The sequence below is a fragment of the Pyxicephalus adspersus genome, chromosome 4 (assembly GCF_032062135.1).
Source record: "Pyxicephalus adspersus chromosome 4, UCB_Pads_2.0, whole genome shotgun sequence".
In the NCBI taxonomy this organism is placed as follows: Eukaryota; Metazoa; Chordata; class Amphibia; order Anura; family Pyxicephalidae; genus Pyxicephalus; species Pyxicephalus adspersus.
The window spans coordinates 89,979,161-89,999,313 of record NC_092861.1 but is presented as its reverse complement, the minus strand read 5'-3'; the positions used below and the strand labels follow the sequence as shown (position 1 = coordinate 89,999,313).

The window sequence follows — 20,153 nt, the reverse complement described above, 5'->3', positions numbered from 1 at the left end:
GCTGCAGCCTGAAATTATTAGGTAATATCTAATACCATTAAGATTGGTGAAGTTGTCCTTTAGGTAAATAAGTATTATGTCATTTTTTCATTCACAAAACTACAGTCTATAAAATAGGGCAACAGAAAAAATCCTCTGGTTGTATTAGACCATAGCAATATTTAGTAGGGTAATACAATGGACATTGATAATATATACAAGTACTTTGCACATAACAATGGGTCTTTACAGTTGTCTTACTAAATAATAAAAGATCCTACAATGCAGAAAAAAAACTCACAGCCAAAATGGGCTTCCTTCTTTATATCAGGGCTAAGTATCTGCCATTAAAGTAATGCATTCTAACCACTGCCTATAATATTTCTGGGTTGTTTAGGCTTCTAGAGGAATTGTTACAGAGGGAAAGAGAATTTCAGACTCTTCTTCGACAGGCTATTGAAGAGAAAGATCAAGAGATTCAACGTCTTCAGCACAGGTCCCAGCCGATAAGTAAGAGGACAAGGATTGATCTGGTGGATTGTGGCATGAAAGTGGTCTACAATTAATAATTCATTTTATATAACATTCGTACCAACATAAAACTTTATATATTTGTACAAACTCACTCTTTTAGTTTTAAGTAGAGTTTTGTCACATTTTTAAGATTTACAAAACATATATTGCATTAGACAGATACATTATATTACATTACCATATAATATCATATATTGCAATATATTATGTTACATTGGCACAATGGCTTTGGGTGTTATCCAAGTTAGCAGCACATTGGATAGATGCTTATTGAGATTTGAAATATTCCTTTTTAAAATCTGTTACTGCCATATTCATGATATATTCATCACAGTAACATTCATCAATATTTTACCATGATACTATCAGTTTTAAGTTTTTGTAGGAGAATCTATCAAGCAAGGTATTTTACTGAGATTAGAAAAAAATGCATGAATCAAGCCCCAAAAAATCACCTAACCCCATTTAAACCAATTCAGAAACAACCCATCACACATGCTATTCTTTGGAACAAGAATAGTTTGTGAGGGACCAAATAAAATTACTACTTTTTGAGGCACACAGGTCACTACATAGATACAAAAAGGACAAATAGCTTGAACACACACCCTATTACAGTGTTCAACTCTCAGGAGTTGTTTTATCAACATGATCATGATAATTTTTTATACATAAATTTTGTTTAGATATTCCTGGGATTTCAGTTTCCCACACAAGACCAACTAATACATGCAATGAAGACCTTGAACTTATTTATTGGCTGCGGCAGCATCGAGTGGATGAGGACACCATAAACAAGGTATTAAAATGCTCTATTACTTTAAGCCATCTAAAGATGACCATAAATTATACATTGTATAGTCTACAATCCTCTTTAGAATAAGATTTAGCCACCTGAGGGCCCCCCCTCCCCCGCCCCGCCCCCCCCGCTGTACGCAACTTTCAAGAGAAAAGTCACTTAAAGCGCAATCTTACCCTATTTTTTATTTGTTATATAAAGAACAAATAAATGTGTATTAATGTGGACACTAACTTAAAAAGTTTGATCCATGGAAAAAATATATATATAAATAATGCTAGGTTGTGTTTGTGGATCCCCCACTTCTCTGTATTTTTTTTTTTGTATAATTACTTTTTCCCGAAGTTTTCTTGACAGTCACTTCTTCTGATCTTCTGATCTCAAATCATTGATATGCTGAAACTTTTATATTGTTTGATTCTTGTATAAAAGTATGTTACTTATTTCATTCCAATTTTGCTTTAGTTTTTAGCAGAAGATTATCGACTGGAGGATATCCTGTGGCATGTTACAAGAGATGACTTAAAGTCTATGGATCTCAGGTAGTTTTCTAGTTTACAAATAATACTGCTTATTTTCTCATAACATCATATTTCATTTTCTGAACAAACCTTATAGTAGGGAAACCATATCGTGCTTCAGGTGTCTCCAGGTGCTGTTTTTTGACAATAAAACAACATTTTAGTCCAAAAATGTTCTGACTTTTCTAAATAACTAAAGTATATATACATTGTCTAAGACCTCAACAATGTGAATATGAAACAGAACTTCACACCTTCACTGTAAGCACTTGCTGGCAGTTCCTATCAAAAATTCATCAAGTTACTGTGTAAATAAAACATCTTCTACAGCAAAACATGCACCTTCGTTCTGCTTAACAAATCACCTATGCCATGCAATATCCTAATGTATCAAAAATACATTGTTATTTTTGTATACACTCCTTTTGATCAGCAGATGATTGAAACAGTAGTACTGCTTGTTTTTTTTTAACAATCACATGACAATAGGAGTATGTCCCACTGTGTACCTTAGGTCTTAAGCCAGTGTACACAATTACAACCATTCATTTAACCATTTTTTACCTTTCAAATACATTTGCTTTCTCAACTGGCACAGAAAGATAAAACAAGCACTTTAATTGAACAAATTACAGTGTGAATTGTATATAAAGAGACCCCTTTGCTACAGATTATTTGCACATTTTTAACCAAGTGTATCGTCTGAAAACTATGTTATAAAACATGACTGTGTCTTGTTTTCCCAGATTGTTAGGATGCCAAACAAACACTCCTTTATGGTAAATACCTTGAAGGTAGAGAAATAAATGTGTACACATTTAACATTTATCTAACTATTTTTATTTTCATGTCCAGATTTGGACATCTAACTCTCTCTCTACTATACAAGTCTGTGTGAGGACACTCGGCATAAAGAGTGTGGCTATTATTATGTCAGCACTAGTGGAAGTACTTTTTCCTCATTCAAAAATATGCCTTCTGTATTATAAGGCATTTCAAAGCATAAACCAGTTACAACTCGTAGAACATGGGGATACAGAATGATAAAAAAATGTTGCTTCATTGGGATTTTAAAGTAATCAGTGACCCCAAACAAATATGTAAATTAAAAATGTAAGAGCAAAATTGAATGTCCATTTGCTTGTTTTGGGTAAGCTTCTCAGATCCAATTCACAGTGTTGCAGTGCATTATTCAGTTGCTAAAATCCAGTTCTGGGACTTTTATAGCCACAAATAATGGCATGCTATGAACTTTAGGAAGTTAGCCAGAATTTAGTAAGCATTATTACCAGCAGAGGGAAGGTGTTACTTTTATATGTGTAGAACATGTTATTTCTGCAAAAAAACAAACTTACGTGCCTGTTCATAGTCAGAAATTATACTGGACTGTGCATTCATTAATTCATGTACACTCCTGCCATCCCTCACAGCTGGAATGAATGAACTCCCATGTGCATCCTATGTACAAGCACAGGAATTAAAGTTAAGAGTTAAGCTTTAAATAGAATTCAAGTTTTCAAGCATTTATAATATTTAATGTTCTTTATATCTTTCATTACAGAGGAGGAACCTTGTGTGCAATCTGGAGGGCCATCACTGACTTTAGAGAAAAGCAATCATCTTGATGAATCATTCTGGATTGCTATTGGTCATGCCAGGTTTTCTAGTTGCTGCACTTTATCCCTGTATGTGTTTACTAATGTGAAGTCATCACATAACCCTATGTACATTCTGTCTGACTGCATACCATTCTAGAATATCGGGCAATATGTTCTGTACATTAGCAGACGCCTACTATTTTTAGTAAGTTTCTTCAGTTACCTTTTACATGTGATTGTGATTCCCGAATTTGTTGCTGCAAGAAGGGCCAAACAGTCATTGGGATACTGTCAAATGTGACCTGTAAACTTTAATATGTGAAAAGTATTCATGATTATTATAATATACTAAAAATTTCATGTGGGTGGTTATCACAATAATTCATTAGAAATCATTTTATTATTTACTGTACCTTGGATGATGTCTGTTATATTTCTTTTGTTATCTGAGTTACTATTTTTATTCATCCATTTTCCAGAAAATGGGGTGTCAAGTTTTATGTTTTAGTTTTTCCATACACCCATTTGTTTGTCATTCAATTATCAAACTGTACCAGTTCAAGAATCTGTAAGTGAATTGTCTAGCTTGTTTTAAAGCTATTGCAATATTTAGTCTGACATGAAATTACTGAGAAAAGTGTTTTTTCTAAAGACATTGTATAGTGTTTTATATATAATAATTTTATTTATTATCATCATGACTACGAAAATAACATTTTTAATATTTTAACATTCTCTTTTTTGACAGATAAATATGAAATATTGCATATTCATATTTCAGATTTACTACTGGTGTGCTAGAGGCTGCTGACTTAAGGTTTTCTTCATAGATATAGAACTATGCTATATAAAGCCTTTTGTAATTTGATACTTTCTCTTTAATCCTAATCAAAAAACAAACACAGCTAAAGGATTGCAAAGAGAGGTACACCTACACCCCCTCCATCAATGAGTCTGATTTTATTAACACTCTGGAGGGGATACACTTTTAACAGTGAAGATGGGTGATTCAGCAAACCTAGAATGGATTTCTTAAAAGTCATTTGCTATCAAATGTTTCAATCCTGGATTAGATCCATTCCAGGTTTGCTGGATTCACTGGTGAAAGTGTATCATCTCCAGCCTTGGGGAGCTTTAATAAATTGGGCCCAATGTTACCATCAAGGCTAACTTATAGATGCAAAGGTATTCAAGAAGGAAATGTGCAGTGCTTGGCTTTGTCATTGGAAAACCAAGTACACTCTACAACAACTGTCCTAGAATCCCACTTTTACATGTTACACACAAAAATAAATTTGTCTAAGGATTAAAATTTAAAAAAATAAATATCAATTTTAAGGCCAATCAAACATTTAATTAAAAATGCAAAGAAAATTTCCTATGAAAAAAAGTTTCCTTAAAAAAAATACTGGCTTTTAAAATCTGTTCTTAGTGGTATGAATAGTATTAGTGTTAGTTTCTATGATGTATCATGACAAGGAAATAAAATAAGTAGCAATAGATGGAAAATGTAGGAAATTAAGGTGAAATGGATGCATTAGTATAGTTTCAAATATTCCTCAATTACTGAAATATAGATGTTTCTTGTCACACAACTTTTAGAATTTATTGGTCTGAGATGAATCAGATGGGGGGGGGATTTTTAGTTTACATAATTATAAGTCATTATTTACTAAAATATTACTATAGAAAAGGGGCATTTAAAGGAGATCCCATTTAGAACCCATTCTTACTAAAATACAAGATTATTTTGAAAAACAGAAAATAAAGTAATTTTGCCATTGACATAGGAAGAAGCTCTTTATCGTAAGGGTGGTCTAATTTAAAATCTCTGCCGGGGAGTGGAGTGAGGACCAACACTGTAATACAATTTATTTGTAAATTTCATGTTTTACTATAAATTGCATCTCCACCCTTATTCAAAAGGAATTATGTGTGGAATCATTGAGCCAAAAACTAATATAAATCTTTATTTGAATAAGAAAACTATTTTGCAGGCACACCACCAGTTTGACAATGTAATGGACAGCTGATATGTCCTTGGGCGGCATTGTGCCTAATATCTGTTACAAAACACAACGAATACTGTACGGAGCACCATGGCATATTGGGCTTAGAGCTTCAACAGAATGAAGAACGTGCTTAAACACTAGTAGGTACACTGCTGATGATAGCTCTGTGAAAAAAACAGTCCAGAGGTCATAAGTAAATCAGATACAGTTTTTATTCTTTATTGCTGTGACAAATACAACCTAATTTACGTAAACTATGAAAAATTTGTCTTGCCAAGGTGACAATAACTTGGCCTGGGTTTCTTCATTGTAATAATTCATTTATATGATCCTACTTATATCTCATTTTGAAAAATCTGTGTGCATACCTGTAAACTTGTTCTTTACATTATGTGTTTTGTAATCTTTTTTTTTTTTTTTTTTTTTTTTTTCAAAAAAAAAAAAAAATAAATTACAAAAAGAGAAAATGTACTTTGTCACTGTGTGCATACCTGTAAACTTGTTCTTTACATTTTTTGTTTTGTTTTTTTTTTTTTCGAAAAATAAAATAAATAAATTACAAAAAGAGAAAATGTACTTTGTCAGTAATTCACCATAAGTGTAAATAAACTAAAAACAAAAAAATGTATACTTACCTTTAATCCCGCAGGTCCCTCCATGGTGCTGGTCCTTCCGACGATCCAGTCCCACATTGTCCTGCCCTGCGCTCCCATTAAGTCTTGATTGCCGTGGCAGCCCTTCATTTGTGGCTTTGCCCCTTGCAGATCACTTTTAATAAATGCATGCCAGCACAAACTGAAAGTACATTACGTTTCATATTTTACATAGATTTACACTTTATATGCAGTGCACTTTTTTTAGTACATTCACCAATACATTTTGCCTATAACTTGTTTGATTTTTGCACAAAAGAATCACCAATCGAATTGTTTTTAAATAGACTATATAGAATCCTGTAAATAAGGTTTTACACTAACAATTAAAAGACTAACCAGCTTATGTTCAGATACCAATAGACTGCCACCCAATATTTCCAAGAAGTTGTATGTTGATTTAGCAACTGTTTTACTATTTATATGTGGTTTGTGTGCCTTGTTTAAGAGGTACTTTTCTCTCCTGAGTATTGAAACCAATTTTTTCAAGTACTTTTAAGTAAATCTTATTCAAACACATCGAAGTTGATATGAATGTAAAAAGATATGCAGAAGACACATGACAGTTTTAGTTGGTGCTCACAGACAACAAAGTATGTAAAAACAATATTTGAAATTAGTTCATTTTTTTCTGCTATAAATACTTAAGGTTAGGTTAACTTTTTTTGCTGTTATTAATACATAACTTGCATGCTGTCACATTGGAGTCCACAGCTTCAAAACTTAAAGTACACTGAAAGTTAATAGTAATGGGATTTGAATGCAGCTTAATGGATTTGGTAAAATAAAATGGACAAAAACATAATCCCAATAGACAGGGATAGGGTAAAGCTGTAGATAAATCAGAAGGGCCAGCAGTGCACCATGCTGAAATGGAGACAGTTGTTTATTTGTTATGTACATAGTGGACCATGATCATTATGGGGCTAACAGTGAAATAAACCTCCTGTGTGGTCCCAACCTGTATACTTTCAATATGAAGTATTACAAAAAGCAGAGGTCAGATCTGCTCTAAACCTAGTGACAGCTTGCTGGGAAGCACAAGGGATGGGTTTTCATCTGAGGAAAGCATGTCAGCAGCTGGAGACATTGAGAGCACAGACTGCATCTCATCCCCAGCTGTTAGCTAACACTATAGCTGTGCAACCAGAGGGTGTCCCCAGTGGTCTGGAGATTCTGTGGGCAAACCAAATAATCAGAGTATCTGGCAAAGGTCAGTAAAGAGACTACATATTCTCATATACACTTGATCATGTTAATGTAAATATAAAAGTAATCATTGTACTGTATATATCAGCAGCTTTCTATAAACCTAAGCCTGGTGATCCTGCCAAGTGGTTCCTTTTGTCAAATTAGCGTCTCTGTTTCAACAGAAAAACTCAGAAATACCATGAAGCATTTGCTGGAGTGCATGCATGTAGACAGAAAGTGGTGCAGAAAGGCTGCCCAGCATAGCAGTGGTGGCAAGAGGAGATCAGTGGCTCTGATATGCAACAAAGAAAAGAAATTCTTTATTTTTGAAGAAAATGCTGGTTGTTATAATACATTGCGATACACAGTGCCAAAGAAAACTAAATGCATTTTATTTAAGGTTTTCATCAGCCTGGATTGACGCATTGCCCTAACGTTTTGTGTGTGTTTTAATAGCAGTAGCCAAATTATGTATTTTTGTATTGCTTTGCAGTATGATACAACTCATTAAACAGTGTTCCAATGTCCATTTTGCACCAAACACTAACACAACCTATTGCATATGTTAGATCCTTTTCTAAAGCTTTCTAAAATCTCTATCTGGTGATTCTGCCCTGATGGATCATTCTCAAAGCTGCCTAACACCTATGGTTTGTATAAATTAGTCCTGCTGTATGATATTTTCACTTTACTTGCTCTGACATCCTGCATAATAATGGAATAATAATTGTTTCCATCAGCTTCACCTTTTACATTTTAAGTATATATCCTGAACCTTGCATTATATACTAAACACACAGTATATACACAGATGTTCGAAAGAGGTCATAGAATACAAGTCATTGTATCCCTGTGAAGTGACCCCAGGGGCCCAGGTAAATGACATGGGTGTGGTGTCTGTTATGGCTTAGGGCAACTACCTGAGACAACTGAGTTCCCTGACAAGAAGTCCTGTCCTGTTCTAGATCTCATAAAAAGCAAACTTGAAAAACAAGTATGGGCTGTGAAATTTCATTGTGGACTAATTACAGAAAGATTAAAACCTTTTAGGTTTTTTGACATTTGTGGGAGAATAAATTGAGAGGCCAAATTACACTTTTGTGTTGCAGTAATGCACATTTTATGTGTTAGCATGTGATACAATTGATTTTGGTTTCTGACACACAAGCAGTGTATTGCACCACATGCACGGAAATGTACCACAATGCATTGTGGTGTGCTGCAAAGGAAAAATGTTGCATGTCTATAGTGTCCATTCTGGCCCATTGGCATTACATTTAAAATAAACAGGCTGCCAGAATACAATGCATATTAACACAACTCAAAACAATGACAACATGAGAATGGACCCTTAACTCTTGTCCTATTGATACAATAGGAAGTAAATAGAAACCCCTCCAATGGTATGGAAAGTGGAACTAAATGAAAAAAGTCAAATATTGTAAGTATACAAGTTATATTCTGCAATAAAACCAATTTACCCCCCTGTGCACAATCATTTCTTCAAGGTAGACTAAGTTGTGTAATTTGCAGCTTATTGCACCATCCCAACATGGCTGGCTTCTGGGAATGACTGAACTACCATGTGCATGAGTTACATCAATCCAGCCCAGGCAATTAATGAATGATCCTGTATATGGAGGAGGACTGTGTGAAGATGCCAGCACTGGTAATACACCAACTGCAGGCAAGTTTATATAAAAAACAAAAGGGATATCGCCCATCCCTTCTCCAATAAAGGACCTACCTGCTCGCAATTTTTTAGATTTAACTTAACTTTTCATTTTTACTTCTCACTGTCAACTTTCTTGGTGATAGTGGGCACTGGTACAAATACAGATTGAATCTCCCCATTGGATACAGAAACTACAAAAAAACTTAGCCCAAGTTTTTAATCCAAAACTTAAAGTAAAAACATTTGGCTTTAACACACTTGTAAGTAAAATCTTTGGTAATAGGTCTGCTTTAATTGGCTTGGCATTGTAGTTGACAGGGAAGGGAGCTCATCACTGTCCTGCTTCTCATTTTCCTCTCCAGTAACAGGCTGCGGTAAGTGCAGGATGATCATGGGTAAAAAAAAGTGGGTTGAATGGTGCTAAACATCAGACTGGGGACATCTGCAGGCAGAAAAAAGTACTGCAGGGGAAATCTCTAGATGTATTGCTTGGTACAGAGTGTTAACTCTATGGGATGCAAAAGGGTGGCCCACATCCAACAAATCCAGACCCCAAATTAGGAGTCACATCTGTGATAGTTTAATACTACTCCATTGAGTAACTTACACAGAGTTTTATTCATCTGCACTAATGGTGATAGTGATCTTTCACTTTATTCAGAATAAAAGTAAAATCTAAACCAACTGCTTAGGTTAGTAAATAAAGCATTTCATATCCTAACTTTTATTTATTTTCTTTCTTCATACTTACCAAAAATAACATTTTGACTTGTGTATAGATCCTGCTGATCATGTATATTGAAGGTCTGTATGATTTCTGCACAACCTGCTGCTCCTGTATGTTGTCCCCCTGTACATCCTGTAGTACCCACAATTCTCCAGCAGGTGGCAGTGCGCTCCTGGAATTTACCTCCCGTACACCTCACCTGTCCAGCCGGGGAGTCCCGGGGATGGGAGGTGTGGTTCCTCCTGGATGACGTCACCATAGACATGGCGGAGAAACGGCTATCGCAAATTGAGGAAATGGAGAGCACCGAAACACACACAGAGGCCGATACGATGAAGTCCACTTCGTCAGGTACCACACACACCGGGGTTCATTGTCTGGGGTGAGGATGGGGGGTGTACAGGTGAGCAGCTGTATAGGACACAGCCACCTGTGTGCCGTCATGTGACCACCGGCTTCTAGAAGGGACACAGCGGAGGGGGCTGCTGCCTGTAATGTCTGCGCACACCGAACTTATCACCATGGTAACAGCCACCTGTACCACTGGCAACCTGTATATCTTCTAATAATGAATGATTGTGTCTGTACATCGCCGCTGACATAACTTTCCATACAGAAAATGCCCTCCAACTCTTCCCAAAGCTCCCCATAAACAATGGCTGTGACAGGTGGATAGCAGCTCTCATTGTAATGTGATTGTTGTGTGGAGGAATGATGTCAGTGTTTTGTCAGGCTCATTTATAACATATAATACGAATTTGTATATTGTATTATACAGCTGTACGGCTCATCCACAGGAAACCATTATCTTGTTGTGTATTTTGCTTGCAACGTGTACTACAGTGCTGTGTAATTTGGGTGACATGGACTGGAAGCCACTGTCATGTGACCTGCAGCTCTGTCTCCCATTGGCCAGTCAGCAGTGGCCCTTGGTGGTGTGGTTGTAATGACAAGGTGTAGGCCTGATAATCACTAAAAATCCCCCCCCCCCCCCCTTATATTACTGCCCTGTCATACTGAGCCTCTAAATTCAATATATATATATGATCATATACCCAATATGGTATTCTTGTTGTGTAAAGTAATGATATGAATGTAGAAAGTTTGAGGTTCTCATAATACTTCTTACTATCTGCCTTACAGCAGCACCACCAGAATGACAATAAATGGAGCTGTGCACACAAATGGATACACATGTGCAGAGCATGTTGTAGTAACAGCAGTGAGGACGCCAGTCATTGATTTCTATGCAATGTTTAAAGTTTTTGCATATCAGACACCATGTATGTCCCACTGCACTGTTAATAATGTAATACATATATATCATTAAAAAGGCCACACCAATGCTTGCATTTTTAATACTTCAAATTAGCCATTGAACAGTATCACTTGGATTACAAACTATCTGGATAAATAGATGGCTAACACAGGATAAGACACAAGTAATGTACAGTCAGAACAACCATGTTTTGTACAAACCAATCATACTGCTGTATGTGGGAATTTCTTGGCTCTAACATTCATAGACCTGTGAAAGAATAAAAAACTGTCGTCAATAATATTGCAAGATATGACAGTTCTCCCATCCTTTCACCCTACTTTCCACTTTGATTTTATCTGTTAAGTTTATGACAGGTTGTTTTTTTTTTGCTTTTAATTTTCCATGTCTTGTCTAAGGCTACGTACACATTTGCAATGGTTCTCGTCCAATAATCGTCTCAGAGCCGATATCAGACGAGAATCTGGCGTGTGTACAGTGCCCGTTGTCCATCTCCGAATGACCGTCCTGGCGGACCCAAGGACTATAAACGACGCACTATTTTAATGGAAGTGAAGGGGGAGAGCACGCAGCGGGGTGCTCCTCCGTTGTTGTCCCCCTCCCCTCTCCATAGAGCAGAAATGTGCTGTATGTACAGAGCTCGTTCATGCATCCTGCAGTCCTTAGTCGTTGGAAAGGATCCTGAAAGATCCTTTCCAATGACTATTATTGCATGTGTGTATGCAGCCTAACATTTACAGTTAAACACTTTCTAAAAACCTGACAAGGGTGCTCATTGCGCTGGGTGTCTAACTGTTTGTTTATTGGTTTGCTTGAAAAATGTCAAATATGTTGTTTATGAAAATTGTTAAAAAAGCAATAAAAAGTTTGAAATACAAAAGCATTCTGGGCACATGTCCTTCTGAGCACCTCCAGTATTCAGTGGGCATAGGCTCGGCGTAGAGCCCACTGTCTCACACAAAGCTGTCCTTCTGGCTGCTTTAGGCCAGCCAATGCTTATAAAAGCATTTCTTAAAAATTGAGACTTGAATTTTTTAGTGTCTACAGGAACATTTTTTCTTTTTATTATTTTGTACCAGTGTAAGTTTTGCTTTAAACATCTGGCATATTTTAACTGTGATAAAAATAGTACCTCCTCAACAAATACCTGTATTTCATAAGAGTTCACGTGAGTCATTTCTTTAGCCATGTTGTATAGTAACCTATGAACGGGAAAGTGTGACACCGGCAGCCAAAACCTGCAGGAAGTTATGAGGACCTGCTGGAAACACATCACATGATGTATAGTGTTTTGATGTACTCCGCACCATCCACATAGACATTCCAGGCTAGTGTAACCATGCAGTTTATATATGAAGAATTATTTGCTTCTGTTCATACTTATGTATCCTACCTGCCTTATGTGTCATGAGGTATATCCTATTTGTTGCATCATGTTTTACAATATAAAGCTTTGTGTGCCATGAATTTATAGATGGAAGCAATTATGCATTATTCAGTTTTATTTTGTTTATACATTTTAAACTGCTTTATATTTTATTTTCCTACCTATTTTAAGAAGCAAAAGAGAGAGGTATACCAAAAGGAGGATCAAAGTATTGAAGATGAAATTTTTTTGCAAAGCAAAGACAGATTTTTTGGCAATTATTTAGCAATAAAACGATTACTTTTTAATCAGTAAAAGTTTCATGCATTAATTTACATTGTCTGCAGTGTGGCTTTGTGGCTGGCTGCAGACATCCTATTCTGCAGGAACCCTGGTTACCAAACACTGCTGTAGATAAGTCAAGTTTAAATTTGGCTGCATTGGCAGCATATTGAGAATATTTTGGCTTCCTTAAAGTGTGATTTGTTACTGGAACAACGATAAAGGATATATGTGACCCGATAAAGTGTTGCCAGTAGAACAACTGTCCTACAAACTTTGGACTGAAGTCTTGTTGTGTCCTTAGACACCTGTAGCCGCTCTCTTTGCTCTTCCAATGACTTTCTAATGACTTCCTCACTCATAACCTCATCACACGCACGGCTCCAAGACTTTTATAGAGCTGCCCAGACTCTCTGGAATGGTCTTCCTCGTCATATTCAGCTTGTTCCTAATTTCTGCTTGTTTAAAAGAGCACTTGAAACCCATTTTTTCAAACTTGCCTACCTGTCTTCTTGCGTCTCTTCTGTCACTGTCTTTATCTGTCAGTCATTTGTAACCCCTATTTTTTGTACAGAGCTGTGTAATATGTTGGCACTGTAACAATATTGTTTATTAATAATAATAATAATAATAATAATAATAATAATAGAAGGAAAAGCTCTTCATTTGGGCATAGAGAAAAAACATAAGCCTTTTTTTACTTTGTCCCAAAAAAAAAAAAAATATTGGTGTCAGAGAGTTATAAGTGGCATTGTAGTAGTGATTTTTTTGCTTTCAGTCTTGTTTTATTAAACTTTGAATTTTAATGGGTGGTAGGGAGGACAAGCCATTTAGTGCATATTTAGTCCTACACCTGCACTATTTCCCCTCACTTTGCCATAAGCTGTTGTAGTTTGGCTACTCGCTATCACTTTAGATGGTAGAAGGCCCTGTTGATTAGGCCCCGTCTAGGGAAAAAGTTGATTAGCCAGGTTAAAAATTTGCCCATAGCTCTTCATTTACAAAAACCACAGTGATGCTTTACCCTAATGTTGGTGTTCTTGGGACTGTCACATCGTCTGGTGTGGGGTGGGCTGTAGGTGGGCATATGTCTGTGTAGGATGGCCAGTTGCTCCTGGTGTGAATATTCTCAGGTGCCATGCTAACAGGCAGATAATCTTGTATTGTTGTGTTGCTGTTTTACTTTGTATTGCAGCAACATGCAATATAACATAGGGATATATGCATTGCAATACACTGCAGTTTTCAATACAGTAAAATGAAATGCACCTGCTTATAGCACTGCAGGTTATGACTAATAAAGCAAAAATACAATTCTGTGCTAAATAGATGATCCCAGCTCATGTGTGACCAATGTTGTGTATCTAGCACTGAAATATCTGCGTAGCTTGCACCGTAGGGAGCCATTTGTTCCATCTCTCTAGCTATTGATCGCTACCCTTAACAATTTATTACTTGCAGTTTTGAAGCATTGATTGTTCTAGTAAAAATTACCCACTTGTGTACATAAATTAAAGTTATGAGGGAGCTAAGAAAATAGTGGTTGCTACAAACAAACATAATGAGGTGCACCCTTAGATGCCTTTTGCTGCTTATGTGTGGATTTATGGCATGGCTCGTTGGGAATGTGTATTACGAGTAACAGCTGTTTTTATGTCAGGTGGATGAGTGTTTCACTTACTATAATCCCCATAGGCTGAATGCTGGCTGTAATGGGAGACTTTGAGGATAAAGGTGTGGTACCAGGCGAGTGTTTGTTACAGCTCTCCATGTCTGTAGAGAGGTGGGGGATGCAGAATAGTCCTGGCATCTTGTAGAGACAGGGCGGACCTGGGTGTGTCACAGACACCTAGATTTAACACTGATCCCTCCTGTAAATTGTTACCTGTAAAATGTATACAGGTTCAACTTGCACTTTTTTTTTTCTTCTGTTGTACCTGTACATGTTGTTCTGTAGATGAACATTCACAACCGGTGTCACTGCGCTCCAACAACTTACATGATGTGATGCTTTGTTTACATTCTTACTGAAAGGATTCTATTCCCAGAACTGTTCTGTGTTAAATGTGTATTGAAGAAAAAAATGATATATGACAAATCTAGGCTCTAAGTTTAATCATGGCTACCCAAACAGTGCATTGTATATCTTTAGGTTTAGTGTAACATATTTGCAGTGAGATTGCCTAATTGCTCCTGAATCATCCGTGAAAAATCTTCAGTAGACAAAGTAAGCACAGTTCAGAAAAGGCAATTTGGCATTGCAGTAATAAGCAGTGAAAACATTCATCAACGCTCATTAACGCACACTTCACCCCATCACACACATACAAGGCAGCGTTCTCTCTATAGTTTTTTAAGCTTGGTGGGAAGAAGCTGTAGGCAGGTGGTGGCCCCAGTTCTGTGACCCAACTTTTCAGTAACCACTTCAAAAACGGATGGGGGATTACTGAAATGTGCTGGGTGGAGTGCCAGGCTACAAGGGGCTGGGGAGAACACTGCAAAGACTGCCAATGCACCTTCACCACAGAACACCTCAACAGATATACCTTGCCTTATGTTGTACTGTATGCTACAGTTTTTGTTTCTGTGTGTTTATTTGGAACAAATGGGATGCATTAACATGGAAAAAGTGAATTTTTTGAGAGCATGCTTAATTGAATGACTGAGTCAAACTTTTTTTTAATGGCACCAGATTGCACAGCCTACACAGTGCACCACCATGCTCATACATTAACCATCTGTGTGTTGTGTTGTGGTGTGCTGCTCTCAGAACAAGTTGCAGGTGTGGTGGAGAGTTCAATTAGTTGTTTAAGAAAATAAAATTCTATACTCAAAAACTTTTATTTTAGTCTGTTAATCTGCTTGAGATTTTTTTTAACATTCTGTCGGGTAAAATCTTGTTACTGATTGATCATACAAAGGTAAATGTTTTATTAATCCTTGGTAACAGTTAAAACTGCGATAAACAGAGGATATAACCCTACCTACACGAATCTACCCAGGCCTTACCAAATGGATTCTAGTTCTCATTCTGATCCTCTTTCATGAGCTATGGGCTGAGGCACACATATGCAGCAACTGAAGTTAATGTTTCTGGTCAGTGACTTGGAAAGTATTGAAGTCCAAAGAGTAGAATGACATCCTGGCAGCTAGACTTTTTAATAAGGATGGATTAGAAATAGAAAAGTTTGTATGCCTTTCAGTACAGGTTTCCTTCAAGAGAGGAGGATTAGGATTTTGCACTCCTTCTCCCCTACTTTTGTCCATTCTTGCACCTAAAAGGCTTGGAGCTCCCCAACTGCAAAGGTTTGCTGGTTGAAGAGCCAATCATGACTTTGCAGGGAGCGTGTCAGACCTCAGCAAGGAGACCACAGATTCCACACACACAGAAGGATCGTCCTCTGCAGCATGCTTTCTGGAGACCAGCTTTGCTAAACAAAATTAACTGCTACATTTGGCACATTTTATTTAATTGCACCTTGATTGTATTTAGTTGTGTTTAGTGAATCTCAGTGTCAATTCAAGGCTATAAAAGATTTATAAATGTGTTACTGGTAAATTATTTATACGTGAGCCCCAATCCCATTAAAAATGCCTCTCCTCCATGATTTCTACAACAGTTTCTCAGGCTTGGACCACCACATACCCCTTTCAGTAACAACTAGAGCCATATCATCAGTATGGACATAAGCTTTTCTGATTGCAAGGCTGTGCCATGCAGAGAGATCTTTGCTTTCAGAGTGCCTCCTCTGAAGCCTTCTTCCTAGGGGGACAGGAGTTTAAACTGGGGCTCTCCTATAAAAACCCCAACAGTAATACACAAGTCATAGATTTTTGCCTTTTTCCATAGAAATAACTTTTTGTTGCTGAAAGTTTAGTTGATCTTTAGGTAATTGCTCAATCATGATAATAATGCAATGAAATAGAGGAGCCTAAATGATAGATGACTGCTTCTTCATTCAACAGATTCTATTCAAATGCATACGCAACATACCAATATGCAGATGTAGGTGAACATAATATGTACATGCTATATTGAACAATAAGTCATAGTCACATAGTTAGGTCAAAAAAAGACATAAGTCCTTGAAGTTCAACCACTAGACAAATAAACATATCCCAGCTAAAAATCCTATAGATATAGTTGATACAGAGGAAGGCAAAAAACAAAACCTAGTACAGGGGAAAAAATGTCTGTCCTGAATCTATGAGGCAATTGGATGTTCCCTGGATCAACAGTCTCTGTTATCTTTAAAGCTTTAATTCCCAGTTATAGTCTGTGCTTCTAGAAAAACATCCAGCTTTTTCTTAAAGCAATCTATAGCAGTTGCTGAAACTACTTCCTGTGGGAGCCTATTCCACATTTTCACAGACCTTACAGTGAAGAATCCCTTCCTTATCCAGAGATTAAATGCCTCCTCCCCCCATCCTTATTGATCTTAAAGTGAATATCTGAGAAGCAAGTTCTCTAAATGAAACATTTATTTATTTATACAGAGAAATTATATTCTTCCTTAAATGTCTCTGTTAGTTTATTTTAACTTTTATTAGTTTAGTTGCCCTTCCCTGCACACTATCCAGCTCCACAATGTCCTTTTTGTGAACTGGTGCCCAAAACTGGACTGCATATTCCAGATGTGGTCTGACCAATGCTTTGTACAGAAGCAGGATAATGTCTCCATCTCTGCAGTCTATCCATCTTTTAATACAGGAAACTACTTTACTGGCTTTGGATATTGCAGCTTGGCATTGCATGCTGGTATTAGGTCTATGATCTACCAGAACCCCCAGATCCTTTTCCATTTCTGACTCCCCCAAGTGAATTCCCCTTAGACAGTATGTAGCATGCATGTTGTTACCCCCCAAATGCATAACTTTACATTTATCTATATTAAATGTCATTTGCCACTTGGCTGCCCAATCAAACAGTACATCCAGGTCTGCTTGTAGATTATAGACATCCTGTATGGACTTAATTCCATTACATAGTTTGGTGTTATCTGCAAACACAGAGATTGTACTTTTAATCCCAAACTCTATATCATTTATAAGGATGTTAAACAGTAAAGGTCCCAACACTGAACCCTGGGGTACAGCACTAATAACCTTACACCATTCAGAGTATAAATCATTAATTACAACTTTCTGGATGTGATCTTTAAGCCAGTTTTCTATCCATTTATAGATTGACCTATTTACAGATCTAAACCTATTGACCCTAACTTGCACAATACCTATCTCTGGGGTACAGTGTCAAAATGCTTTAGCAAAGTCCAAGTACACTATATCAACTGCTACCTGTATTTACACTGTCTACCTGTTTAGGGATATTCTTGGGAAATTCTTTTTTTACCTTTTAATTATTCTTGCTCAGTGAGCTATGGTGATCTTACTGGTGAGAAACCAGTTGTAGAGATGCAAAATAAGGTATTTACTTTCTATTTTTTATGTTGTTATGCTCCATCACACATCAGCCTCAATAGTCAATTATAGTCAGTTTGACAGATTTCATGCTATGCCTATACTATAACAGTCAGGAACACAGAAAATGGGTAAACGCTCATGATGTGTGTGTGTGTGTATGTTTTTCTTTAGTTTGCATGAAAGCAGGGACTCTGGTAAGATGAATTAGGTTATCTGCAACAGGTTATGAAATGTGTAAATAATATTTTCATAGTTTTCCATTGAGTGCCTCATGGAGCTAAATCCCAGGGTGAGAAAATAAGCATATATAATAATCAATATCAACAGTGTGGGCCTATCCCATTCCAATTCTGTTCACATTTACAGGTCAGTGAATATGCATATGCATTTTTTTTCCCTTTTAGCAGCTTTGTCTGGTCTTTCGCCCTCCATATTCACTATATAAGTATGTTTTCTATACCTAGGGTAAGGTCGGATATAAAATCTTGTTTTGTTGAATAAAAAAAAAAGACATCAGTGAACAGATGGCTGCTGCTTCATTGCAGTAGAATATTTTGTGGTGCTGTGATATTGTGTCATACAACTGTTTTATAACCAGAGCCTTATATGACTGGATCCTTGGCTTGAAACACCCTGCATACAAAAATGAAACTGAAATGTTAACAGATCATTCATGACATTTTACTGGCCCCAATGCTATGTGACTAATCAAATTAAATGTCAGGTTTATTTATTTCACTAGTTTATTTCCAGTAATAGTAAATGTTAATGAATGAAGAATCATAGCATTATTAGCATTCTGGTTTTATTTACACAAAGCATTGTTTGTACTGATCGCTATTATAACTTTACCTTTTTTTTTACACTCTGATCATTATCAAAGCTAAACAGGTAACTACCATTTAGTTAGTGTAATTTGGTCTAGTTTTGTGTATATTTTTGAGTCCCTGACTTCTAGTACACTTACAAAAAGCACAGTTGTATCCACATAGGATTCTGGAATGACGTAATGTGGATGATGGCAATGGTCCGCGGATGCCGTGGAAAAATGACAGCCCTGGCCCTGCATACTATACACATTGCTTTATTCCAGAAATCTATGTGGAATTAACTGCTTTTTCTTTGCTCCAATGAGGTATCCTTATGTATACCTCATACAGAAAATCTGTATACCTTTTCAGAAAATAGAACGCTCTCCGTAAATCCCCTGAAGAAGTCTGTAGGTGAAACCGCTGGGTCGAGAGGCGTTTAACTTGATCATTATTCCATATGTTTAGGGGTTTAATATGTATAGCAAAATGCTCTGTTCACCCCATGAAATATCAATGGGGACAACCACATGCAACTGTTGTACATATATATCACTATTTGTTGTTGTTGATAAATTGATCACAATATATATTTCCTATTGCCTAAAATACCCCAGCATCTTACCTATTCTTATTTTTTTATTAATTTTTTTGGTCCACAAAATGAGGACATAGCATAGGCGTGCAATATGCCTACATGCTTTGAGCTAAAGATGTCCTCCTTCCCTTTCTCCAAAAGTTGGGAGGTATTGTCTGTGTGTGTGAACCTCAGGGAGCCACATATTTTAATGTGTGTTATGTTAGTCATGATAACATGACATTGGAAGAAGCACAATGTTTGTATATATAAAATCTGTTTTTAATTTCCTAGGTGTTACTAGCTATTGTCTTTAGCTCAGCATTTTGTGTTCTATATTAAATACACAGTTCATGTAGAGGTGCCAAGAAAGGTTGTTTTCTCCCGTAATGCTGGCAGCAGACTGTGTGCCTTAATTACATATTTGCTGAGTACTGAGAAACTTGTGAACATGAAATACACAGTAAGGTCTGAGTAAAATAAACAGGAGGAAGGGGTGTGTGATGGATCGTTAGTATGTGACCTTAGAACCTGCAGTGCCCTGGCAACCTTCCGTCATGAAAGCCCACCTTCAGACTTCTATATTTGAATGGAATAAGCAAGGTTTATCACTTGGTCAGAAGTCTATGGGGGAAATGGAATTGAAGGTGCAGACAGCAGTAGAAAATTGACGTTTATTCAATTATCTTGAAGAAAAAAAAATTTGGTTGATTTGGGCAGTTTTAAC

General features: G+C 36.7%; 1 protein-coding gene and 1 long non-coding RNA gene across 2 annotated transcripts in view; one reads left to right on the top strand and one right to left on the bottom strand.

Moving 5' to 3' along the window:
- The window catches only part of MAP3K5 (mitogen-activated protein kinase kinase kinase 5), an 81,924-nt gene extending 77,780 nt beyond the window's left edge, over positions 1-4,144 (top strand). The window contains exons 27-30 of the mRNA XM_072408946.1: positions 377-489; positions 1,200-1,312; positions 1,778-1,854; positions 3,395-4,144. Of these exons, the coding sequence (XP_072265047.1) occupies positions 377-489; positions 1,200-1,312; positions 1,778-1,854; positions 3,395-3,458 (367 nt within the window). The 3' untranslated portion in view covers positions 3,459-4,144. The remainder of the gene's footprint in view (positions 1-376; positions 490-1,199; positions 1,313-1,777; positions 1,855-3,394) is intronic.
- LOC140328976 (uncharacterized) lies at positions 289-10,148 on the bottom strand. Its single transcript, XR_011920375.1, has 4 exons — positions 9,889-10,148; positions 3,189-3,291; positions 1,924-1,967; positions 289-509 (listed from the first exon to the last, which is right to left on the bottom strand). It is a non-coding gene; the product is annotated as an uncharacterized lncRNA (long non-coding RNA).
- Positions 10,149-20,153: the final 10,005 nt, after the last annotated feature.